This window comes from Canis lupus, chromosome 19, assembly GCF_048164855.1.
Source record: "Canis lupus baileyi chromosome 19, mCanLup2.hap1, whole genome shotgun sequence".
Lineage (NCBI taxonomy): Eukaryota > Metazoa > Chordata > Mammalia > Carnivora > Canidae > Canis > Canis lupus.
This window is the reverse complement of record NC_132856.1, coordinates 3,547,100-3,574,806: the sequence shown is the minus strand read 5'-3', so window position 1 is coordinate 3,574,806 and position 27,707 is coordinate 3,547,100. Positions and strand designations below refer to the sequence as shown.

At 40.0% G+C, this 27,707-nt stretch overlaps 1 protein-coding gene across 7 annotated transcripts in view; it reads right to left on the bottom strand.

Annotated features, from left to right (window-relative positions):
• Positions 1 to 194: 194 nt before the first annotated feature.
• Positions 195 to 27,707, bottom strand: part of KBTBD12 (kelch repeat and BTB domain containing 12) — a 78,667-nt gene continuing 51,154 nt past the window's right edge. For 3 of the 7 annotated variants that reach the window (XR_012011460.1, XM_072784884.1, XM_072784883.1), the window contains one exon: positions 195 to 2,695. Coding sequence is in view for 6 of the 7 variants with exons in the window: in XM_072784884.1 (XP_072640985.1) it covers positions 2,514 to 2,695 (182 nt within the window). In the remaining variant the exon portion in view is untranslated. Of the gene's footprint in view, positions 2,696 to 14,361; positions 14,487 to 16,733; positions 16,821 to 27,707 lie in introns of those variants that run through there. The other 4 variants (XM_072784882.1, XM_072784881.1, XM_072784885.1 and 1 more) reach the window with 3 other exon arrangements.

The following is a 27,707-nucleotide window of genomic DNA, read 5'->3' as shown; positions in this document are numbered from 1 at the left end:
CTGTCCCAGCAGTGGGGCACCTCCTGCCCTCCCCCACCCCACCACAGGTCCAAGCTGGGCCTTGCTTGCTTCCTGTGGTTTTCTGGTGGGTCATCCCTCCCTGCCCTCCCTGGGATGCTCAGTAATTCCTGGGCACAGGAACTCCTTCTTCAAGAGAAATCTACATTGGATTGCAACATGAAGAGCAACAAAAGTGATCTTTCATTAGTACATTTTTATTTTGCAAGGTCAAATTGAAAGCATTTGCTCATTATAAAGTCAATTTGGTGAGAACAGTGGCGCTTTGTTGGTGGGCATAGGCAGGACCCAGGTGTACTGACAGCTGCCATCTCTTGCCAGCCTTAGCCTCCAGATCATTTCTCTGCTATGTTCTGTGCTCAGTGTCCAGAAATCCTGCCTTGCAAAGACAAGAACTGGCAAACAGTCGAAGTTTTTTTAAGAGTGGTCCATGACATACATGTCCCCCCATGAAGAAACGAAAACAGGAGTGGTAGGAGTTCGAAGGTGAATCTCTGACAATATCCGACAGCAGGCGGGTAGAGATATCTTGTTTTTAATTACAAATATGAAAGTCAGACAAGAAGCACGCTTAAAATAGATGCTGATGCTTATTTATCTGCACACCACCTGGAGGAGCTGAGTGGCCGAGTCTGGGAAATTAAGAACTATCTCAAATGAAATGCACAGCTCCTCTCCATCCCACGAGAGTCCACTCAAGCAGTGGGTTGTGGGCACTATGCTTTGGACAACGCAGATTACAGTGATAATGATACTAGAAATAATGGCAGCTAAAGGCTGTTTAGTATTTTAGTATCTGACAGGCACTTTGCTCAGCATTCTCTCACTCAGTCCTCATACCAGCTCTAAAATGATTTTTCTTCCCTTTCTGCATATGGAGAAAATAGGCTTTGGAAAGGTTACCTGGCCCAAGATCACAGAGTTAGCTAAGTAGCAACCCTGGCACTAGAGCCTCGATCTCGAACCCAATGCATCTAAAAGATGTATCACTGTAGGTTCCAAGTAGCACAACTGCAAAGTGACAGACACAGCCCTTGACTTTAGGAAGTCTGGCCTACCTGGGGACAACCCGCACTGGGTCTAAGTGGGGATCCTCTTCATGGTGACAGAAGCAGGTTTCCATCTGGCTCCAGCTTCCACAGACCTGCCTCATCTGCCTGGTTTAGCAGCTGGGACCTGGGAGGATGCACTGACGGACATCATGGTCACACAGCTCTGCATCAGAGAAGAGCTATCTCAATCTAGCATTGTCTCCCTCTGGGAAAGTTCTAGGGAATTTACTGACCATTCCTGTTTAAAAAAGAGCCCTGTGCAATGGGAAACTCTGGAGAAGTTATTGAGGAACAGCTACCAAAATGCAGTCTTTGAATCCACTGTGCTTCCAGAAGTATGGATGGCAAGTAAAATAGATGGATTCCTCATGTGTCATTTAAATGTCAACTCCACAATATATTCTGGGAGTGGCTGTTTTCTGATCATGCTCAACTGTGAGCTGAAGCAGGCAGCTCCATTTCTAGTTCCAATCTTGGGGAAGATATTACAAAGGTTGGGTAAGACGGCAGGCAGCAGGCAGCCCAGAGGATGGACCTCCTCTCTCCTCCACTCCAGAGCCTGGTCTATCCATGGCCTAGGCCAGTTGCATGCAGCCAGGGCCAATTTGCAGGAGGTCATGTGTGCTTAAGGGCAGCTTGGATAAGTCTAGTCCAGGACACTTGCAGAGTGGGCCAGGACAGCAGAGCTCCCCATCCCTGTCCCTGACACAGACCTGGCTGAGGGTGCAGTTTCTTTGCTCACTGTGGTCGAGCTTGAGTGCCTGGGCTGTTTGGAACTTGCAGTTCACTGCTAGCCCCATTTTGGGCAACGCCACTGAAGTAGAAGAGTGTCTACACCAGAATAGAAAGTCTCTGTAAGACTGAAACTGGAACAGAACACAAAGAGAAATCTTCTTTTAACTTCAGAAGATGTTGAGATGATTCCCCTGCTTGGAGACCAGGTCCAAAGTCCTTGGTTTTCCAAGTGTTGATCACTTATCTACAACCTCTTTTTCCAGCCTTAGAAGCAGAGCCTATAGCCCAGGCAATCAGACCCAGCTTTAGGCCGTTGCTCAGCTGTCTCTGTGATGTCCCCATGAGCTGCACCCATGGGACTGCTTCTTCCTCACCATTCAAGGCCCCAGTAAAAGGCCTGTTCCTTGGCAATGTTGTCCTTGAGTCCCCAGCAGCGTGAGGTCCCTCCATCTCTTCATTCCTTGTGTGCTCCCTGTGTTGTTGCCACATTTGACCTTGTAATGTCTTGTCCATCCCAGCCAACTGGAGGTCCCTGAGCACAGACTCTGCACACTCCCTATCATAGCACCCAGCATACACTGCTTTGCACATGGGTTGCTAAGTATGCCACACACACGTTCGGGGCGACTGGCTGGTGCCTATGGGCTCTCTCCATCCCTAATGCCTCCTGTGCAAACATAGCAGGAGGTCCTACAGTGAACACTGACTTCAGTGCTCACCGCCTTCTTCCACAAGATCTGAAGGTGGGGGGATGAGGTCTCGGGGGTTCATCCTGGCCACCAGGCAGACATCATAACTGTCATGCATGAGGACATTGATGGCTACAACATTCCATTGGTTTTCCCATGGGTCCAGCTCCAATATTTCTTTGGAGATAACTTCATGTCTATCTGAAAAATAGCAAAGTAGGAAGACAAAATATAGGGGTATGAAATTCAGAGGTCAGCTTCACCCTATTAAACAACTTCCTCTAACAGGCATTAGGAACCAAAAATTGGACAAACAACAGAATAAGCATACTTTAAATGGAAGACACAATGTCTCTGACATTTAAAAAACTAAAAAAGGCCATCTTATAACTCACATTAAAATTTTTTTGAATAATTGACATACCAACAGAGCACACTATTGTCTAAATTTAATAATTTATTAATGTTGGGAGCTAGGGATGAAACTGTCCTTATTTTTACATCTAGAGAGGATATACAGCTTGTGACCTTGTGTTAGTTGCTGACCTCCCTGAGCTTATATTTCCATAAAGGCAGATAGGGATGCTAATACTCAACCAGGGTATTCCTTGCAGGAAACAGATGGCACACCCTAAGTGGGTGATTTTGAGAGAATTTAGTGAAGGGACTGTTGGAAAGGTGTGGGCAGGGTTCAGGAAGACCCACTAAGAATAGCAAGGGCCATTACCACCCGTAGACCTGAGAGGCTGCAAAGGGAGGAGTGGGTACTAGACTTGGAGAAGGCCAATGTCTGGAGTGTACAGCCTGACAGGAGCAGATGTAGGTGGGGAAGATGGAGCAGCCATCCTCAGCAACCACACAGGGAGGGAGTGGGGACAGTAAATGCCCTGACTTTACCCTCCTTTCACTTAACAATCTCTGCTCTTGCCTCCCACTGGCTGACCACAACCAGAAGCTAGAGGAGAAAGGCATCTGTGAATGCACCCAGTATATATGTCAGCTTCTCGGTTGTTGGTGCAATGTTCTATGCGTTCATTAGATCATGTTAGCCAACACTTCTGTGTATTTACTGACTTGTGTACTTGTTCTTCCAGTTACTGAGAGAGCTGTGTTAAAATATCCCACTAAAATTGTGGATTTATCTGTTTCTCCTTTTAGTACTGTCATTTTTTAGTGTATGCATTTTGAGTCTGTTATTAAGTACACATAAATTTACCATTTATAAATTTATCATTGAGTATCCTTGTACTCTAGAATAAGTTCCATTAGCATTCTTTTGACTGATATTATACATACTAAAGAGTAGGATTTTAAAAACCATTCTAATGATCTTTGTCTTTTAATTGGAGCATTTAGTCCATTTACATTTAATGCAATTACTTATCAGTATTTTAGTTTAAATTTACCCCCTCATTTCTGGATTGTCCTTGTCTCACTTGTTCTTTCTTTCCTCCTTTAATGCTATCTTTTGGATTGGCTGGGTATTTTTTATTGTTCTATTTCCTTCTCTCTACGGTTTAGAAGTTATAAACTCCATTTCTGGGTTTTTTTGTTTGTTTGTTTGTTTTGGTTTTTTTTGGTGGTTATCCTAAAAAGTAAAACATGTATACTTAGCTTATCAAGACCTAAAGATAATCAATACTTGACCTTCTTGGAGGGCTTTAGAACAATTATATTTACTATCCTCCTAATTTATTAGCTACTGTTGATGTGTATTTTATTTTATTTATTTTTTAGATTTATTTATTTATTCATTCACTCATGAGAGAGAGAGAGAGAGAGGCAGAGACACAAGAAGAGGGAGAAGCAGGCTCTATGCAGGGAGCCTGATGTGGGACTTGATCCTGGGTCTCCTGGATCACGTCCTGGGCTGAAGGCAGCGCTAAACTGCTGAGCAACCCGGGCTGCCCGATGTGTATTTTAATTCTATGTAACTTTTCACTCTGCAAGACATTATCATTATTGTCTTACACAGTAAATGCTTACTTAGAATTAACCCACATATTTACACTTTCATTGCTCTTCATTATATCTTGCATCTTAGACTTTTCATCTGAGATACTTTTCCTTGTGCCTCAAGTATATATGTTAGAGGAGGTCTACCATGAACTCTTGCAGATATTGTTTCCCTGAAGATGTCTTTTTTCTCCTGCATTTTCTGACAGAATTTTCACTCCCCAAACATCATAAAATACTAAGAGCTGATATTCATTCTATGCTTACTGTGTACTATGCTTAATGTGCTGGCTGCATTTGAAGCATTATGTTGTATCATCTGCATAATAAGGTGAGCAGGTACTATTGTTTTTCCGGTTTTATGGGTTAGGAAAAATTTACAGCAATTAAATGCTATGCCTACAGGCATATAGTTAGAAGTGGCAGAGCCAGAATATGCACCCAAATATGTGGTTCTTAAGACCTGTGCTCATAACTACTAGGCTGTTGGATGAAGGAGGACATCATGGTATTACTGTATTTTCCACAGCTTATTGAGGAGACCAATAAGTGGGGCCTGAATCTTATACAAATTTGATGGTCCTCTTTAAGGAAAATATCACAAAATTACAAACACAAAATTAGGTATGAAAGTGAATATATACTTTTTTCCAGCTTTACTGAGGTTGATTGACAAAATTGTATATGTTTAAGATATGCATTGTGAAATGAATACCACAATCAACACCCCGATGTTTATAGCAGCAATGGCCACAATAGCCAAACTGTGGAAGGAGCCTTGGTGTCCATTGAAAGATGAATGGATAAAGAAGATGTGGTTTATGTATACAATGGAATATTCCTCAGCCATTAGAAACGACAAATACCCACCGTTTGCTTCAACGTGGATGGAACTGGAGGGTATTATGCTGAGTGAAGTAAGTCAATCGGAGAAGGACAAACATTGTATGTTCTCATTCATTTGGGGAATATAAATAATAGTGAAAGGGAATAGAAGGGAAGGGAGAAGAAATGTGTGGGAAATATCAGAAAGGGAGTCAGAAGATAAAGACTCCTAACTCTGGGAAACGAACTAGGGGTAGTGGAAGGGGAGGAGGGCGGGGGATGGGGGTGAATGGGTGACAGGCACTGAGGAGGGCACTTGACGGGATGAGCACTGGGTGTTATTCTGTATGTTGGTAAATTGAACACCAATAAAAAATAAATTTATTATAAAAAAAGAATACCACAATCAAGCTAATTAACACATCCATAACCCCATAGAGTTACCTTTGTGTGTATATGTGTGTGTGTGTGTGTGCGCGCGCGCGCGTGCGCATGTTGAGAGCACTGAAGCAAATTTCAAGTATACAATACAGGATTGTTAACTATAGTCACCATGCTATGCATTAGATTTTCAGAACTTACTCAGAACTTACAAACTTAAAGTTTGTAGCCTTTGACTACCATCACTATTCCCTCTACCCCAAGCCCTGGTAACCACTATTCCACACTCCACATCTGTAAATTTGAGTATTTTAGATTCCACATATAAGTGATGTGGTATAATATTTGGGATTTTTTGTGTCCAGATTATTTCATTTAGCATAATGTCCTCCAGGTTCATCCTTCTTGTGGAAAATAGCAGGATTTCTTTTTCATGGTTGAATAATATTTCCTTGTATGTGGACAGCCCGGGTGACTCAGTGGTTTAGTGCTGCCTTCAGCCCAGGGCATGATCCTGGGGACCCGGGATCAAGTCCTGCGTCGGGCTCCCTGCATGGAGCCTGCTTCTCCCTCTGCCTGTGTCTCTGCCTCTCTCTCTCTCTCTCTTTCTCTCTCTGTGTGTGTGTCTCTCATGAATAAATAAATAAAATCTTTAAAAAAATTTTCCTTGTGTGTATATCACATTTTCTTTACACCAACTCTGTCCAATAGAACTTTCTGTGATAAAGGAAATGTTATATAATCCATGCTGTCCAATACAGCAACCATTAGGCACGTGGTATTGAGTAATTTGAAATATAGCTAGTGAGATTGAGGAACTGATTTTGAACTTTTATTTAATTATAATTAGCTTAAATTAACATAGCTCTAAATCTCTTTATGTTTTTAAAAAATATCTATTTGATCTGTCAGTTTCTGAGAAAGATACCTTAAAGTCCACGTAATTTTTGTGGATTTATCTACTTACCTTATGTAAAAGTTTCTGTTTTATATATTTCAAAGTTATTAATTGCAAAAGGGTCATGCCTGCTGTATCATTAGGGTTCTTGGTAGCAACAACAGAAACCAATTTTGGCTAGCTTTAGCAAAATGAGGATTTATTGGAAGGAAGGTAGCTCAACAAATTGAGGAGAGCTAGAGGCTTGTCACGAGGCCCTGTCAGGGCAGAGCACTACCACCGCTCCTTCATAGGGTTGGCTGCTGTGGCTGTGGGCACTATTGCAGGAAAGGTGGCCGGTGCCTAAACCATGACAGGTGTCCAGTACAGCTGTTCTGTCTTCTTGCTTGTTACTCCTATTGAGACGAAATAGCCTTTTCTGTCTTTTTTACTGCCATTGTCTTGGAATGCGTCTTTTCCCATTGCCATACCTAGCTTACTGTTTGTGTTTTGCTTTGTTTTAGCTGGATGAAGGCTTCCAGTGTCCTTATTCAAATTAATGCAGGCTGGGGCCTTTTATAATTGCAGAGTGGACAGTTCTCTTCACTAATTTTGCTTCCTTCTGCTCATTTCAGTGTTTATTGAGGAGATATTATTTTTATTTTAAAGATTTTATTTATTTATTCATGAGAGATACACACAGAGAGAGGCAGAGACACAGGCAGAGGGAGAAACAGGCTCCATGCAGGGAGCCCAACGTGGGACTCGATCCCCGGTCTCCAGGATCACACCCTGGGCTGCAGGCGGCGCTAAACCGCTGTGCCACCAGGGCTGACCGAGGAGATATTATTTTAAAGATTTATTTATCTGAGAGACAGAGAGAGAGAGAGAATGGAGGGGGGAGGGGTAGAGAGAGAGAGGGAGAGAGAGAGAATCCTCAAGCCGACTCCCTGCCCAGTATAGAGCCTGATGTAGGATTCAATCCTAGGACCCCGAGTTCAATACCTGAGTTGAAACCAAGATGCTTAACCAACTGTGTCACTCAGGTGCCCCTGGGAGATATTTTTTTTTAAAAACCAAGTATGCATATTACCATCTTTTCTATAAATCTCTTACTTTATGTGGAAGGAAAACAACTGCATTAGTGGCAAAGAAGCGTAGAAGATAACCAGCGAGTTTTCTTGAGTACGAAAGCTCTGAGATAGTGTACTAGAACATAGGCCTGATTGTGGAGTGCAGACTGCCACAGCTGCCACCCAGAATCACCTGGCAGTGCCAAACGTCTCCGTGGGGCTATCCTGGGTGCTGTCCTAAATTTCTACCAACAGAGCTCATAAAGCAAGGAATCAGTGGTTGGCATTTATATTTACCTATTTATGTGAGTTTGGGTTCTGGAAACATTATCAGACTAATAAGGAGAAAGAAACTGGAGGTTGAACTCAGTGTTGGCTCTTTTCAATTTAGTTAATTTTCTAAAAATAGACACACTTAATGCAACAGCATCTTAATTATTAAAGGAGTTAGGAAACTCTCCCTGCATCCTGACACCTCCAATGGTAAGCAATTCAAAACATTCTTTTACATGAAGTAAATAAAAAATTCACATGCTTTTTTTGAAGTAAAAAATGAGATATCAAAGAAACTCCATCTGTGTGGTGGACTGCCTTGGGCTGTACCCCCATGTGTTTTAGGGAGTGCTGTCTGTTTTTGGAGGTACTTCTGTGGAAAAATTTGAGAAGCACACTTTAGTCTAAATTTCTCCCCCCTCCCTAGATTTTTTATTTATTTATTCATGAGAGACACAGAGACACAGGCAGAAGAAGAAGCAGGCTCTCTGTGGGGACCCGATGTGGGACTCGATCCCAGGACCCTGGGAAAATGACCTGAGCCAGAGGCAGATGCTCAACCACTGAACCACTGAGGTGCTCCTAAATTTCATTCTTGAATTCAGACTATCAGAAAACCAAAAACTTAGGATATTTTTAGTCCTTTGTAGAATTGTTTCCTTTTGATTTGCTCTTTAGTGAAATGCCAACTTGCCATTTTACTCATTATAGAATATTATTGAGGGTATTCCCCACTACTCTGCGTGAGGCTACGGGGAGAATTTTCTCCCATGATGAAAAGATGTGTACCTTTCTTCCCTTGAGGACACTGCCAACAGGGCATACTTTCCTTTCTGCTCTGGTCTTTAGTGAGATCAGAGATAAACTGGCAGTCCATATATAGCCAGTGTAAAAGAACTTCAGGCATATTTATGTTCCACCTTCACCTCATTTTGCTTGATTTTATTTTTCTATCTTTATTTTCCCTCCATTCAACTTCCCAATTTATTTTAATTTCTTTTTTAAGAAAGATTTTATTTATTTGACAGAGAGATTGAGAGAGAGAGAACACAAGCAGGGAGAGTGGCAGGCAGAGGGAGAGGGAAAAGCAGACTCCCCACTGAGCAGGGAGCCGGATATGGGGCTCCATTCCAGCACCCTGGGATCATGACCTGAGCTGAAGGCAGACGCTTCACCAACTGAGCCACCCAGGTGCCCCTTTATTTTAATTTCTATCTTAATTGTGGTGTATGCATCTCTATAAGCCAACCCAAATTCTATTTCATTTTGAATGAATGGGGATGTGAATAAATAATAAATCATAGCGTGAGTAACAGACCCCAGGCTAAGTTGGTTTGTCCTCAGCTGAGGAGTGTTACCCGCCCTCTCTAGTAGTGAAGGATCCACATGCCAGTGAAAGGGGCCATTTAAATGCCCCTGACTCGAGCAGGAAAGAGGGTCATGAGTGTCACAGATAGGCAAGACCAGCAACTGATGGCCTCACCTAGTGGAGAAGGCCAAGAGTCCATTCAGATGGGCAAAAAGAAACAAATGAATGGCTGAATATATGTAGTTGTCTATCTGCAAAGGAGGTGGAAGGGGGAGCAACAGCTCTTTACGGCCAGCTAGTGGTAACATGTAATTACAAAATCATGTTGCATAGTTACATTCTTTGTGTATAAATTCAATCAGTTAATCAAAGGCTTTTTATTTTCCACCAAGTTGAAAGAATGGATATGTAAAACCACTTTTGATCAAGGGATCATTGGTATTCTTTGTAATGGATTGTCAATGAACTCCTACTAAGCATTCTGGGTTTATTTATAAGAAATATAGAATACATTTTATGTTTAAAGTTACAAGTAGGAGTTAAAATAGAAAATGATTCTTTCAGTAAATTTTTTGATTTTCATTTTCCCAAAAGGAAGATATTTTTTTTTAAAGAATTTGAGAGAGAGCACATGTAAGAGAGAGCACAAGTGGGGGGCGAGGGAGAGGGAGAAGCAGACTCTGTTGATGATGGGTGGCTCCTTCCCAGGACCCTGAGATTATGACCTGAGCCAAAGGCAGACAAGACACTTAACTGTCTGAGCCACCAAAGTGCTCCAACATTGTTTTTAAAAATGAGATTATATTTAAGTACAAGTGGAAGATCTATGAGATAAGATTACCCGATACAGACCATTATATTTAATGTAAATATTGGTATATTTGGATTCAGGTCACTATTTTATTATTTCTTTTATTTTTGTACCTTTGTTTCTCTTTTCCTTCTTTCTGAATTATTTGAATAGTCTTAGTATTCCATTATAATTTATCTTGAATATTTAGCCACACCACTTTGTATAGTTTTTAAAGTTATTCTAAGGATTAAAATATACATATTTAACTTTTAACAAACTAATGAATATATTGTTTCAAGTGGAATGTAGGAATCTTACAACCATGTAGTTCCTATCTCTACCTCTGTGGAACATTAATATACACTGAAAACACTGTCAGACCATTGGCTGTAGTAACTTCTTTCTAGATATGTCTCCTGAGGCAAGGGAAACAAAAGCAAAAATAAACTATTGGGATTTCATCAAAATAAAAACCTGCACAGTGAAGGAAACAAAACTAACTTAGGCAACCTACAAAATGGCAGATGATATTTGCAAATGACAATACCTGCATTATCTCTCACTGCAAATGACATATCTGACAAACGGTCAGGATCCACAACATATAAAGAAGTTATCAAACTAACATCCAAAAAACAAAAACCTAACTAAAAAATGGGCAGAAGACATGAACAGACATTTCTCCAAAGAACACATCCAGTTGGCCAACAGACACATGAAAAGATGCTCATCATCGCCGATCAGGGAAATGCAAGTCAAAACTACACCTCACACCTGTCAGAATGGCTAAATCAACAACATAAGAAACAACAGGTGTTGGTGAGGATTTGGAGAAATAGGAACACTCGTGCTCTGTTGGTAGGAATGCAAACTGGTGCAGCTTCTGTGAAAAGCAGTATGGAGGTCCCTCAAAAAGTTAAAAAACAGAATTATCTTATGATCCAGTAATTGCACTACTAGGTATTTATCCAATGAATACAAAAAGACTAATCCAAAAGGGATACATGCACCCCTATGTTTATAGCAGCATTATTTATAATAGCCAACATATGGAAGCAGCCCAAGTATCTATCAATAGATAGATGAATGGAATACACACACACACACACACACACACACACACACACACACACACATAATACTTAGCCATAGAAAAGAATGAAATCTTGCCATTTGCAACGACATGGATGGAACTAGAGAGTATCAAGCTGAATGAAATAAGTCAGTCAGAGAAAGACAAAATATATGATTTTACTCATATATGGTATTCAAAAAAATAAGGGAAAAGAGAGAGACAGAGAGAGAGAGAGAGAGAGACAGAGACAGAGATATCAAGAAACAGACCCTTATCTATAGAGAACAAACTGATGATTGATTACCAGAGGGGAAGTGAGTTGGGGGATGGGTGAAATAGGTGACGGGGATTGCTCTTGTAATGAGGAATGCATTTGTTGTAAGAACACAGGGTGATGTATGGAAGTGTTGAATCACTATATTATACACCTGAAACTAATGTAACACTGTGTGTTAACTAACTGGAATTAAAATAGAAACTTAAAAAAAAAAAAACACTGTCAAAGTTAAAATTCTTGTTGTCTGCTATCAAACATACTCTAAAGAACTGAAGAGAAAAGTAGTCCATTATATTTATCCAGGTATTTACCATTTGTTTGTCTTCCTTGATTTCTGAGGTTCCAACTTTCTCTATATCATTTGCCTTCTATCTGAGGAATTTTCTTTAACTTTTTGTTGGCAGATCTGTTGGTCATAAATTCTCTTAATTCTTTTCCATCACAGTATGCCTTAATTTTACTCTCATTTCTGAAGGATATTTTTGCTCATATAGAATTCCAGATAATTTTTTTTCAGAGCTTAAAAATTTTGTTCCATTGCCTTCTGACCTAACTTGAGAAATCCACACTCATTCTAATACTTTCCCTTCATATGTTATCTGTTATTCTTCTCTGGCTTCTTCAAGATATTTTCTCTATCTTTAGTTTTTAGAAGTTTGGTTATGATGTGTTGGGGTGTGGGTTTTTTCAAGTATACCCTGTTTTTAGTTTGGTGAATTTTTTGAATCTGTAAGTATATTTTATTAACCAAATTTGGCAAGTTTTCAGCCATTATTCCTTTAAATATTTTTTTTCTTTGCCCATGTTCCTTCTCCTTTACTTCTGGGATCACGGCATGAGTATTAGATCCTTTAACATTGTTTCATAGGTCCCCAAGACTGCTCACTTTTTTCCAATTTTTTTTCTCTTTGTTATTTCAATTGGATAATTTTATTTGTCTAGATTCAAAAGTACTCACTTTTCACTCTTTCTTGTCATCTCCATTGTGATATTGATCCCAGTTGGTAATCTATTTGTTATTTCATTTCTCACTTCCAAAATTTCCATTTGGTTCTTTTCTTTTTTAAAATTAATTCTAGGGACACCTGGGTGGCTCAGTGATTGAGAGTCTGCCTTTGGCTCAGGACATGATCCCAGAATCCTGGGATCCAATCCTGCATCAGGCTCCTTGCATGGAGCCTGCTTCTCCCTCTGCCTGTCTCTGCCTCTCTCTCTCTCTCTGCCTCTCTCTGTGTCCCTCATGAAAAGATAGATAAAATCTTTAAATACTTTTTTTATTTTTTTAGTATTTTATTTATTTATTCATGGTAGACATAGAGAGAGAGAGGCAGAGACACAGGCAGAGGGAGAAGCAGGCCTCATGCCAGGAGCCCAACACGGGACTCGATCCCGGGACTCCAAGATCGCGCCCTGGGCCAAAGGCAGGTGCTAAACCGCTGAGCCACCCAGGGATTCCAAGATAGATAAAATCTTTAGAAAAAAAATTTTAAGTTACTTCCATTTCTCTACTGAGACTTTCTATCTTTACATACCTTTCAAAAGTAGTCACTTCTTGGAGCCCTATTATAATTACCGCTTTAATGTGTTTGCCTAGTTATTTCAAAATCCGTCTCATCCCAGAGCTGGCATGTTGTCTTGTCTTCTCTGTTGTGAGATGTTGATATTTTCTTGGTGCTTGGTATGTCAAAAATTCTGAATTACATATAGGCATTGTGAATATTATGAATCTGGGTCTTGTTTAAATCTTATGAAAAAATATTGATTTTTTTTTAAAGTAGAAAACTGACCCAGTGAGGTATATTGCCAGTACCTACCTACCTTTTGTGGGCTGTGCTCCCACAAACTGTCAGCTCAGTTTTCAAAGCCCTTGCAATGTCATTGGGCTCTCTCATGGGTGTATTACACAGTGGCCAGGCAGGGACTGAGCAGTGATTATTATTCAGATCAGTTCTCAAAGACTTTGGTATACCATTTAGGGCTAAATCATCCATATGCAGGTGGAGCATGAGCCCAGGAACTCATAACCAACTTTATGGGATCTTTTTATTTGATTGTCAAATGATCCTTTATTGAAATATTTTCCTTTGTGGTTCTAACTAACCAGCATTCCACTGCACCACTACTGATACCATCTATGATGTCATGAGGCTGGTGACCATCAACACTGCAGCCCACAGAGTGGGCAGTCTCCAGGATCTCTTCAGTTCCATCTCAGAGATGGAACCTGGCTAAAGCTCAGTGGCTTTAGTGGCTAAAGCACAGTGCCGCCATCTCTCAGGCAATGTTGACGATCTCATCAAATGTGATTATTTCCACTGTGCTTAATATTTTTCTGCTTCTTTCTGTCTTCTGGTGTTCCTTAAGGCCTTAGATAGTCAGGGCAGAGGTGGAAAGTACCACTTCCATCTGGGTCTGTTTGTTCTGAATGGTCAGTTTCACTGAAATCCTTAGACCCTTCCAACAACCGGTTGCCTTGGCTATGTGATCATCAATGTTTTTTTGGGAAAGACCCAGGGTCTGATCTTCGGGGCTAGGACAAATGTGGCAGGCATATGACTTTGATCTCCTTGAGGTTGAACCTAGGTGGCATGGTGGAGATGGCTGGTGTCAGATGAACCCGGATTTGGGGTGACTTAACACAGTAGCACCTTTACTTCCTCTGAGCCAAAAGCCAAAAGCTATGGGATGGTTTTCTTGAGCTCGCTCCTATCTGCAATCTTCCTGACACTTTTTGCCCCTAGGAAGTCTCTAGGTTCCATTCCTAGTCTTTTAGCTAAAAAGCTGGGGTTTTAGATTCCCTACACTCCTGCACACTTTCCTTGAGTGTGTTTGCTTCCAGGTCTCAGTGCCAATAGATTGAGAGAGAAAAGCAATGGGCTCTTTCTTCACACTCTTGGGACCAAAGTTCCTCTGGTCAAGAGAGCAGGGTGCCAGCCCAGACCCTGCTGCTGCCAGTCACGACCTCTCATTTCCTGAAGGTTGGGGTGGGAAAGAATGAAGTGGGAAAGAATGAAGAAGAAGAAAATACCTTCCATTTTCTCTGACCCATGTCGTCCTCTCTCTTGTTTCTTGAAAAAGAAGTAGAGGGCTTCTCTTGGAGCTCTTTCTGTTCACCGTTGGTGCGAAGTTCGAGGTTTCTGGCAGGCTTTGAGTCTTGGCCAATGGGTACCAGGGGAAACAAATGGGGGAACTTATTGATTTGCTGATACTGCAAGTTCTGGTTTTCTTCTTCAATCTGCCCATGACCTTTTAGTTTCAGAGTTCTCAGGTAGCTGCCCCAAGCATTCTGCCCAGGGGTGCTTTCATTCAGTGGGAGAGATAGGGTGACAGGTGCTTACTCCATCTTGACTGGGACCCCGTTTACAGTCTCTTGTTAAAATCAGGGAGCTGGCCCTAGCTTTTGGTCCAAAGAGATGTTGGGGAGTTACCTTGGCAAAAAAATAAAGAACAGAGTTCCTATGATACATACACACAATGGAACACTACCCAGCTGTTAAAATGAGACAGGATGATCTCTATTACCTGATATGGAGTGATTTCTGGGAGATATTAAGTGAAAAAATGAGAATGCGTGGTTTTAAAGCATCTCCTCACAGATTGCCTATCAGTTGCGAGGAAAAAATAGTAACCATACAATGGTGAAGTTAGACAATACCTTGACCAGGTAAATAAAAATAACACTGCCAGGGAAGGCCAATGGGCTTGATTTGCCTCTAGATGTCATGTCCTGAGAAGAACACAGCAGGAATGTGATATTCTAGCCAGGAATACATAACCTGGGTTTAATCACAAGGAAACATTGGCTGGATCTCAGAAGAGGAATATTTTATTTAAAAGGAGGGGAAGACCATATTATTTTACAATGCCAATGTTATACAAGGCAAAAAATGTATGTAGAAATATTTCTGATTTAAGGAAACTGAAGAGACATATCAACAAAATGCAATGCCTGATCATAGATGGGTATGGAGAGGAAAAAATGCTGTAAAGGACATTATTGGGTCAATTGGCAAAACTAGAATACTAAGAGTAAATGAAAGTATGAATCAATGTTAAAACTCCTAAAATTGTTAGTTACACTGTGGTTATGTAAGAGAGTATTCTTTTTGTTCCCCAGACTCCGATATTTAGGGGTGGACTTGATGTATGTAACTTACTCGCATATGATTAGAACAAAGTTCTGTATCTGTCCACATGTATGAATATATACATACCTACGGCCAGATGGCTTCAGTGACTAAGCAAATGCTAAATAAAGCAAAAGGGGCAACTTGTTAAATAGGTGAATCTGTGTATTGATTATGCTATTTTCATTTTTATGACTTTTCTGTAAGCTTGAAATTATTTCTGAGTAAGTTTTATTAAGAACAGAGTTCCCTAAATTCGATTCTGTCATGGCCATTGTGATGTCAATGTTGAAAATAGTATGCAATCCTGGCCTTCCCTGCTGCCTGTAGTCCAGCAGACTTGTCCAACCTTTCCCAGCTTGGAGATAGGAGAGAAAATTGTCATGCTTACGAATCAATCAATGTCAACCATTCAAGTTTGCAAAAACTTATAAAGCATGCATAGATCTGTATGCCAGCTCAGCACAGAGCACTGAGGCTGCATTCCTATTCTTGGATGCATTCTAGAAAAAAGAATGCAAAACCAGTGATTACATGATAAGAAGAAGCTGGTGCAAGATGAAAACGGTGACAGTCGGCTAAAACCACAAGAAGCTGAATCTGTTCAGTTGCATCTTTTTAGTTAGAAGTAATAAACCCTCTTTGTTTAAAGGTGGGTGGTTAGGATGCTGTAGAAGGCACCGTCAGTGATATCCTTGATGGATCAGCTGTCAGCCATATCCTCTTTGTGACGTTTGTTCCAGAACATGCTGATTATATCCACCTGCTACTCTTTGCCTGAGGATTTTTCTCAGTTAAAGTGGGGCAGGTTGGGAGTGCCAAGAAGTCAATCTGAGGATAAATACCTCAGATTCTCCAGCATAGGGAACAACCCAGAGGCTGATCCATACTGTCTCTGAGTTTTCCAATGGGGTTGAATGCCAGTGGCCCACGGTGGTAATCTGCCAATTAATTCTTCCTCCTGGCCACCTTTCTTTCCTGTCTTTCTCTCTTCCCTTCTCTTAATGTCTCCCAGAACCATGTAACTCAAATCCTGTATCAGTGTCTATTTTTGGAGGAGCTCAGCCTAAGGCAGATGGTTACTTTTATTTATTGGAAACTTAATTGGAAAATGAGGCCAATTGGTGTGGAGGGAAAAGCTGGTGTGGAACAGGGAGTTAGTTCCTTAGCAGTCAGGACAGGAACAGATGCAGTGAGGCCACAGGATTTCAGAAGGGCAAGCTAGCCTCTCACTCTCTACTGACAGGAGGTCCTGGTTGTTGGAGGATATTACCTTCCTGATCTCCTGCACATGAACTGATCCTCACTCCACTGCTCTAGCCTCTTGTTGCGCCATCTTGCCCTGCATCATGGAAGGTCTCTGGGAAGAACACAGATGGAAGTGAGAAAAGAATGAGGCCGACTTGGTTGAGAAGCAGTATAAGGAGACACTTGTATGCTTCCCTCAACAGAAGCTTTAGAACCCATTGTTTTTCCTTCTTTGCCTTGGTGGCCAGGAAGCTGAGCTAAATTCTGGACTTTTTCTTAGCTTAGGTTTTCTGATAAAATTAACAGTTAATCCTTCCACTTAATACAAAGCATGTTTTTAGTTTCATTGCACATATGCTTATTCTTTAAACGATCTCCATTATTTTTGGAAATACAAACAATATATACAACATATAAAAAACAAAAGTAGCAACTCTCCTTCAGGATATTACAATTTTTAGTACAATTTCTCTGGGAACACTGAAATTACAATGGTAAAACAGACAAATTCAATTGTACTATATTTCTCTCTGTGACCAACAGTCCTAGGATAAAACAGAAGTTGATCATGTAGTTGCCACCAAAGCTTTTTGCTCCTTTCTCAATTTTTTATTTTGAGAAATTTGAAACAGTTGAAAGAATACAATGAATACCTGCAGACTTTAAACCTAGATTCAATAATAGTTAACATGTTTCCATATTTTTACTGCCTCCCTCATGGGTACACATGAACACAAATTTTCTTTTTCTCAAACCCTTAAAAATTCATTGCAGACATGACACTTCATCCCTAGATACTCAGCATGCTTCTTCTAAGAATAAAGATATTTCTTTACATAATTACAATACCATTATCACACCTAAGGAAAAACCTTAATTCTATCACATTAAATAATATCCTGTCCATGTTCTGATTTCCCTAGTTGTCCCAAAAATGTCTTACATGACTGGTCTTTTCAATCAGAATCCAATAAACAGGGATCCCTGGGTGGCGCAGCGGTTTGGCGCCTGCCTTTGGCCCAGGGCGCGATCCTGGAGACCCGGGATCGAATCCCACGTCGGGCTCCCGGTGCATGGAGCCTGCTTCTCCCTCTGCCTGTGTCTCTGCCTCTCTCTCTCTCTCTCTGTGTGACTATCATAAATAAATAAAAATTTAAAAAAAAGAATCCAATAAACACACTTTATATTTGATTTTTTATGTCTCTCTGATCTCTCTCTCTCTCTCTTTTTTTTTTTATCTCTTTTTATTTAGAATGGCACCACCATTTTTTCCCCTTGATGGTAACTTTTTTTTTTTAAGGTCTGGGCCAGTTTTCTTGTTTGAATATCCACATCCTGAATCTGTCTGTTTCCTCATAGGGTCATTTAACTTGTTCCTCTTTTTTGTATTCCCTATAATTTGGAAGTCTAGAGGCTTGATTAGACACAAGTTTATCATTTTGGTGGTGGTAGGTGGGCAAGAATCCTTCCTACTGTATTACAGAGAAAGAAAATACAGCTGATCCTTAAATGACATGGGTTTGAATCGCATGAGTCTGCTGATATGCCGATTTGTTTCAGTATATATGGTATAGTACTGTAAATATATTTTCTCCTTCCTATGATTTTAACATTTTCTTTTCTCTAGCTTATTTTAATGTAACTATTTTAGTATATAATACACATAACATAGAAAATATGTGTTAATTGACTGTTTATGTTATCGGTAAGGCTTCTGGTCAAGAGTAGACTATTAAGTTTTTGGAGAGTCAAAAGCTGTATGTGGATTTTTGACTGCATGAGGAGGTCAAGGGTCAATTGTACTATATGATTATCACATTTTTAATGATGATTATTTGGTTACTATGGTGACCATCCTATTTCACCACTGAAAAAGTATGTATTTTTCCTCATTGTAGTTACTATTAGTATTGTAGTTAATATTGGGTAATACTTTGGTGCCATGTGCATATCCTGTGCATAACCTTTGATGATTTGCCTGAACCAATTACTATATTAGGAGTTGAAAAATGAGAATTCTATATATTCTTTAGCATTCCTTCTACATTTGTTATATATTCAATCAATATTTAATAATGATTTTTGAGGTTTTTTTTTAGAAGTTTCCCTTTATTCTTTTTAAATTTTTATTTATTTATTCATGAGAGACAGAGAGAGAGAGGCAGAGACATAGGCAGAGGGAGAAGCAGGCTCCACGCAGGGAGCCTGACATGGGACTCAATCCCAGGTCTCCAGGATCACACCCTGGGCTGAAGATGGCACTAAACTGCTGCCCTGATTTTTGATGTTTAAATGATTCCAAATTTGGCCACTGACTGCTCCTTTAGGCTGGCTTCTCTGTCTTTTGATATGGCTCCCTTATAAGTCTCTGACAGTTCACTTGCTTTCTGGTATAACAAGGTATCCTAAGCTCACCTCACAGTTTTTGTGCTCCAAACCTAGAATCAGCTATTTCTCTTAGGAACACAGCTACACTCTTCTCTGGCTGAAAGCATTAGTCCACTCATGTAGTAACTTCCTGTTTTGCCCTCACTTTGCTCCTTCAGGGATGGGGCTGCATATATTTTTTCTCCAGGGCTTGACATAGGCTTATTACCTTGAAGTCATTCAATAAAGCTTTGTTGAATGAATGAACAACGGACATTAGCCAGGGCAGTGGTTCTCAATCCTGACCACATATTAGAGGAATCTAAAGAGCTTTGAAAAAATATTGATGCCCAGGCCCCATACCCAAATATTCTGATTTAATTTGTCTGGTATGGAGAGACAATTTAGCCTCCTGGTTAAAAAATACAGACTTTGGGGCCAGACTATCTGGATTTTGAGTCTCAGATTCAGCATTTACCCTCTGTGTGACCTCTTTAGGTGGCTTCTGTTTCTGCCATAGTCTGTAAAGGTAATTAGAGCATCTACCTCACAGGCTCTTGTGATAATTAAATAAATTAACATAGGCAAAGTGCTCAGAACAGCTCCTAGCAGAGACAACACCACGTAACTGTTACTCTACATTTGTTCGTGAGGTAATTAATTTTTTGAAATACTTTCCAATGTGTTTTCTCTTTTTGATAATTCAGGTTTGTCCTCGGCAGCCTCTCGACCTTTAGGACTAGGCCCCAGGCTGAATGAGAAAGACAGAGAGGTGGTTTGAGAGAAATTCTTGCTGGGGATGGAGAGGAAGAGAGCTTCTCTGGTCCTGGGGGGAGGACAGACAGATTCCTGGGTCTCCTAGAATTATCCAAGGAAGATGGTGAAAATATGTCAGATGGTTAAGGAGGACTGGAAGCAGAAGGGACTTAGGGCTGGACTCTGGAGGAACCTCTCTGCCCAGAGTCCCACTCATTGGGTAGCCAGGTAGAGCTAAAATGGAGAAACGAGAGTTCACTCAGCTTGCTCAAGGAGTTCCTGTGTTCCATTCTTTGGAAGGAATTTTCCACAGATTGGAAATATTGTGTGTGACAACTGGCTGCTGCAGGGGTGGGAGATGAGGGGATCCTGCACCAGAGGCTTAGGCAGAAACAGGCTAAAACCAGGGGCTAGAAGGAAGACACAGCCGAGTCTTAAAGATCCAGTAGCTGGAATAAGAGCCAAAGTGGGGGCTTTGTCAGCAGGAAGCCAGCTGAGTCCTTTGGGAGGAGCCCCTTCCTTGTGGGATATTCAAGAATCCTGGAGGCTCACTGCAGCTAGAAAAGCCCCAGGAGGGGGGTTTTGGTAGTCAGTTCATTATAACTATCACCAAGATGCCTGCTCTCCAAGCTCAGCTGGTCCCTCAAAAGGCAAGATTTCTGTGTGTCAAGCATATTGACACAGGAATCTCTTGCAAGTTCCTTTGGCCACTATGTTGTCATCTCCTCCTGGAGCCTTTTATGAGCAGGGAATAGATTCCTGCCACTAGGTGTCACCTGCCACCACCATCTCTCGCTCTTTGTCTCTAGAAACCTATATCTACATTTCTGTTTCTCCTTTGAACCATTTCTGCTTCTTCTGAGCAAAGAACTCATCTCCACGCACTCTCCCTGTGGGCAATTCAGTGAATTCTCCTCATGAGTGTCAAACACAAAAGCTGATTACTTTGGGGGCAGAAAAGGGAAGAGTTCCCTTTATTAAAACTTCTTTATTGAGATATAATCTACATGCCATAAAATTAATCTTTTAAAAAATATGTAATTCAGTGTGTTTTAGTATGTTCACAGAGCTGTGGAACCATTACCACCATCTAATTTCATGACATTTCTGTTTCCTTAAAAAGCAACCCTGTACCCTGTACCCATTAGCAGTCATTTCTTGTCTCTGATTCCCCCTGACAACCACAAATCTACTTCCTATCTCTATGCATTTGCCTTTTCTGTACATTTCACATAAATAGAATCATGCAAGGTCTTTTGTGACAGCTTCTTTTCACTTAGCATAATGTTTTCAGGGTTTATTTACATGGTAGTTTGTGTTAGTACTCCATTCCTTTTTACTGGCAAATAATATTCCATTGTATGAATGTACCATATTTCCTTTGTGTATTCATTAATAAGTAGAGACTTGTGTTGTTTCTACTTTTGGGCTGTTAAAAAATAGACAATATTTCTAAATTTTGAAATTAGGAAATGTGAGTCTTCTAATTTTGTTCCTTTTTAAGATTTTTGCATATTCTAGGACTCTTGCATTTCCACATGCATTTTAGGATAAGCATGTCAATTTTTGGGTGCAATATCTCATATTTTATTTAAGTTTTCAGTTTCTTTTCATGATGCTTTGGAGTTTTCACAATAGAAGTCCTGCACTTTTGGAGTCACATTTATTCCTAAGTATTTTATTCTTTTTGATACTATTATAAATGGAATTGTTTTCTTAATTTCATTTTCAGATTGTTCATTGTGAGTGCATAGAAATACAATTTTTTTTTTGTACACTGATCTTGCATCCTGTGGCCTTGCTGAATTCATTTATTAGCTCTAAAAGCTTTTTTTGGTGCTTGTATTCTTTAGGATTTTCTAAATAAAAGATCATGTCATACGCAACTATTTATTCTTGTCTCACCTGGATGTCTTTTATTTTTCTTTCCTAATTGCCCTGATTGGAACCTCCAGTATAATGTTGAATAGAAGTGGAAAAAACAGACATTCTTGTCTTGTTCTTGATTTTAGGGGTTTCAGTCCTTGACCACTAAGTCTGATGTTAGCTGTGGGGTTTTCACAGATGCTTCTAATCATGTTGTGGAAGTTCCCTTCTATTTGCAGTTTTCTGGGTGTTACTGTCATGGATGGGTGTTGGATTCTGACATATTTTTTCTGCATATATTGAAATGATCAGCTTGGTTTTTTGTCCTTCATACTAGCAATACAGTGTATTGCATTGGTTACTTTTCATATGGTGAACTAACTCTGCATTCTTGGGATAAGTTCTGCTTGGAATGGTGTATAAGTTTTTTTTGTTGCTGGATTCAGTTTCCTAGTATTTTGTTGAGGATTTTTGCTTCCTTATTCATAACGAATACTGGCCTGTAGTTGTCTTGCAATGTCTTTGTGTTTAGTTTTGGTATCAGAATGAATTGGAAAGTGTTCTTTCCTCTTCTTTATTTTGTAAGTTTGTGAAGGATTGGTGTTAATGAGCTCTGATGTTTTTGAAACATCATTTTGGTTTCCTCACTCTGTGTTGGAGGTGGAGAAAGAGGTTTTGTTTTTGTTTTTTTGTACCCACCCCCCTCTCCCCGGTGAGTCCCAGGTCTCTATCAAGAACTGTGCAGAGTCTGAGATTTTGCAGGTTAGCTTGTTACAGTTTTGTGGACACTGAGAGATAATGTGAAACTCCTAGGTCTGAGATGAAGGACAATGTCATTCATAGCAATAGCATTAGCCAGTGCATCAGCATTAGTTATTTGAGACCCAGTTCCCACAGGGCAACATGAAAAGTGACAGGTGATACCTCTACAGTAGGTAGGCTGCATTGTAGGAGAGGAACCTTGAGCTTAAGACCCCAAATCTTTTTTTTTTTTTAAGATTTATTTATTTATTTATTTATTTGGTGGGGAGAGGCAGAGAGAGAGAGGGAGAGGGAGATAGCCGACTCCCCCCGAGCACAGAGCTAATGCAGGGCTGGATCCCACAACCCTGAGATCATGACCTGAGTCACAATCAACATCGGGTGCCTAACCGACTGAGCCACCCAGGCCTCATGGCCCTTATATAATGGCCAGTAATGCCTGCCTTTTGCTATGGAAGGGGGAACACTGTTTCTGTCTTCTGGGCTGTCTGCTCTATAAACATGCTTAAAAAGGTAGTCCAGGTCAAAGACATCAGTGTTTCTGCTCATAAGACATGCAGAAATGCCTGAGACTCATGGAGAATTATCTCCTAACAGATGTACTCATTAATATTTTCCTTCATACTCCCTTGTTATTCCTCCATCAGATGTACTATTATTTATACATTTTATTTTTTATTTTTTTTTTAAGTTTATACATTTTAAATTTAGTTTTTATCAGTTGTACATGCAATGATGTAAAAGGTCAAATAGCTTTTGGCCTACTCCTTAAAAATAGTTCTCTCCTCCCCTCCTCGCCATGGACTGCTCCTCTTTCAACTCCAGCTGAGCCTTCCAGCATCGAGCACTATATTTCTAAATAACATTTTTATATTACTGCTACTTCCTCGTTTCTAAGATGAAGGCATTGACTCTTGATGTCCACTGTAGAAAATGTGGTTTCACCTTTCTTTCACAGGCCCACATTTGCCTACCTTCTGGTTTCTCATTTTTTCCAGGATAGTTAAGGTGTAATTTTGGTTCCCTTAATATTTAATATTTGCATTATTATTATTTTTTAAATTTTTATTTATTTATGATAGTCACACACACAGAGAGAGAGAGGCAGAGACACAGGCAGAGGGAGAAGCAGGCTCCATGCACCGGGAGCCCGATGTGGGACTCGATCCTGGGTCTCCAGGATCGCGCCCTGGGCCAAAGGCAGGCGCTAAACCGCTGCGCCACCCAGGGATCCCCAATATTTGCATTATTAGACATTATTATTATAAAAGCTATTCACAGATAAGTCGTGTGCCATAAATTTTCTTTTCCTGTGCAACTTTTTGTTCTCTCAAAGTCAATTGTTTTATTTTGTTAGTTTTCATTGTTCTTCTTCAAATGTCTAAATGCCTAAATCTTACAAAACATTAAGATTCAGTTTTCCCTTCTGGAACTCTTCTCCTGCAGAGCCCTTTGACCAGCTCCATTCTGTGGGGGTTGCTCCTCAGGCATGCCATGCAGGTGGCCATTCTCAACATCTCCTGGGAATTTCTTCCTCTCTACTGTGTTTGATTCTGTTCCCTGGATCCCATGTCTACTCTTTTTTTGGTTTACATGTCCATTTTTGGCAAATCATATCCTAATAAACGGGCACATAGGAGATACGTGTTTTGAGACATTGCTTGATGAATTTGTGCCCTCACACTTAATTAATAGTTAGGCAGGTATAGCAGTGTAGGTGGAAAATAATTTCCCCATAGAATCTTTGAAGGCATTTGCTTCATTTTCTTCTAGCTTCCAATGTCATGGTTCAGAATCTGATGCCATTCTGATTCTCGACACTTGTATGAAACTTTTTCCCTCTCTCCAGAAGCTTTTGAGATCTCTTGTTTGCTCCAGTGTTCTGTAAGGTCGCAGCGATATGCTTTCATTTGGGTTTGTTTCCATTCACTGTGTATCTTTCACATGGTGTATCCTTTCGATCTGGTGACTTCAAGCTCTGGGAAAATTTCTTAATTTATTTCACAGGTGATTTTATCCCCCCACCCCCACCCCCAGTTTCTCTGCTCTTTTTTTTTTTTTTTTTTTTTTTTACTGGAACTATCATTCAAACATTGGCTTTTGGACTTGTTTTCTCTCTCACTTTCTATCTAATTGCTTTTTGCTCTGCTTTCTGAGACATTCCTCCCATCATACCCTCCAAATTTCCTATTGTATATTTAATTTCTGCTACCATATTTTTAATTTCCAAGAACTCCTTTAAATTTGCTTTTCTGTTCCCTTGATGCAATGTTTTCTCTTATGTCTCTGAGGATACTTCTCCTGTTGCAGTTTCTGTTTCCTCCAGGTTATTTTTCTTTATTTGTTTTGATTTTTGTCTCTGATGTACATACTTTCCTCAAGTCTCTGATAGTCTCCAGCTGTTTGCTCATCTTTAAGAGTGGGATGCCATGGAAGCTTTCTCTGTGAGGTTCTCCAGAGGGTGATTTGGCTTTGCCTGATTTCAGGGCTGGTTGGGTCCCCAAAGATGAGCCTTCTAGTCCCCCACCTGGAGGGTATGGTTGCCCACATTCTAGGAGCCAAGGAAGGAAGAGAGGTGGGGATCTCAATATTCCATGTGCAATTGTTCACTTACTCTGCCTGCTTAAGTCCTGAGTACCTGCCTTCCACTCCTGGCCTCAGCTTTGGTCTCTACTAGGGTGGATGAGGGGCTCTGTGTCACTACTGAGAGTGGGGCAGGAGATTCAGGTCTTCTTCTCTTTCAACAAGCATCACCTTCATTCCATCCTCCTGATGTACTTGTTGTTGCCAATTCCTGAGGCTGCCTGGGGTTCTGTGCTACAAATCTGAGGGTTTTGTTTATGTGTTTGCTTGTTTTTCTTGTGGCCAGTTTAGGATTGAACTTTCTCAGGTCTGGCTAATTACTACTTATTCATCTGCCCTCCAGCTTCCAAAATTTGGTTGCTCTTGTCCACCCTCTTCTTTCCTTTGTACAACTGAGTTTATTCCTTTTACTGTCATTTTAGTGGGACTTGGGGGAGAAAATATATGTATTCCAACGTGCATTTTAACCAAAACCAAATCACTGTATTTATTACATGTTTTTGTATCTGTCTTTCCTACCACATGTTGAATATCTCAATGGCATCCCAAATGCTTATAAAAAGTTATGTTTCAATCACCTTTTTATTGAATTAACTAAATAGATTATAAGAGATTTTTTTCTTGATTGTGGTTTTCTGAATAAATAAATGGAATGACTAGGTTTGTGTCACACAAGGAGAGAAGATTCACTGCCTGTTTTTAGGTCTGATGCTGTGGTTGTTGGTTCATAATGGGCATGCTATTATACAATTGCTCTATTTTTCATAAAACCCCAGTGATGATTCATTCAGCTAATCCCAGAAAATCCACCATGTTAGAACCAAATAATTAAAATGGACTTTGAGAGCTCACATGATAAATCCCTTTCCCTCTGGCTGAAAGCATTGTTAGTCTACTACAGTACCAAGAAAAGAGGTTGTCTCATAGTATGAGTGTAGACATGTTTGAAAAGCTGGAGGATATAAGTTCACTAACTCAATATTATACCAGGAAAGATAAGATAAAGAAACAAGACAAAACAGAATACCTTGCGGGTCCTCAGATACTAATTGCCACTCAACACTCTGGATGTCCTTAGGCTACCCTCTCTCTGTATTCTCTGTCCTCTTCTGGTCAAGAGAAAGCCAAAAGCCAGAGGATGGAGAGGAGGTGTGTGATCACAGCTGGAAGAGAGCTCTGGTGTATGTATGGGTCCAGCAGCTGGGATCTCTCTCCTGACTCCTCGTATCCAGCCTTATACATAGAGTGTGAACCAGGGGCACTGGTTATTAGATCTCCTTCCTGAGCCAGATTTCTGGCTACTATGATAGATTACTTTACACAAGCATATGATGTTTAATATAAAAGATATTAAAACAGTTTTTTAAAAACCTCTTTGGAAAGTCCTCTGAAGAAAGAGAAAGGAAAATGAAAGCTTTTTATTATGGCAATGTTCAAGCATACACAAAGGTAGTGAAATAATGCCCCGATGCATCCATTATCCAACTTGAACAATTATCAACATTTTACTAATGCTATAAAGTCTGCTCTTGCCCCCCTTACCCCATTCACTTTTTTAACAAGTATTTGCTGGAGTACATGAAAGCAAATTTCAGATAGCATATCACTGTCAACCACAAATACTTCTAAATGATCTGTAATTGTTCACGTTCTTCTTTTTTCTTTCTCCTTTATACAAAACCACAATGCCATTATTATTATAACCTGACAATGAACAATTCCCTACTATCATCTAATACTCTAGTCCATATTAAAATTTTCCGGATTATCTGAAAAATATCTTTTTGCAGAGGATTTGTTTGAATCAAGAACTAAATAAGGCCCACTCATTGTATTGGGTTCATTTATCTCCCGTCTCTTTTAATTCATAATGATAACTTTATTCTTTAACTTCCATATAATGGTGTGCATTAAAAATTAAGGTGGGCTTATAAAAGCCTTTGCTTTGCTGCAGTGTCAGCTTTATTTTAATCTGGCACCCTTCCAAATTTTAAGTGCTCTCAAGGCATGCTTTTCATGGATATGTACTGGCCTACTGCTTCTATTAGTCAGGTTAGAATTGAACAGTTAGTCATCTTAATACAACTGTATTCTGCCTTATTTATTGATGCAACTACTCAAGCTTTGGAGAGAGCTGCTCATTAGATTTGTGTATATTTAAAAATTTCCCTGTTATGTTAAAAATTATAAATCCATACTGTGTATTGCAAAGATGGTACAATTTGATACATGGGAACTAAATGTAGTAATAGATATATACATTAGGTATTATTCTAGAAATGATTTAAAGCAATTTATTTTAAATGGTAATAGTGGAGAAGGAATAAGAGCGTCCTCTTAGATCAGGGTCTCTTGGTCAATAAAGACCATGCTAAACCCCAACACTTCTGTTCATTATTCTATTTCTACCTGTTCTTCATGTTTTCAAATCTCCTCTTAGCCCTGCAATCAGGATTAGACTTGCTTCTCCCATTTCTTGACTCTTCATATTCAATTAATAGTTATTGAGTGACTGCTATATGTCAGACATATTATAAACTAGATATCATTTAACTCTTACTATAGCCTGTGGAGGTAGCAACTCCATTTTGCAGACATGGAAACTCAAGTTCAGAGCTTTGGTGAGGTACTCAGTCACTAAACTCTAAAGTCAATGCCGAGGGAA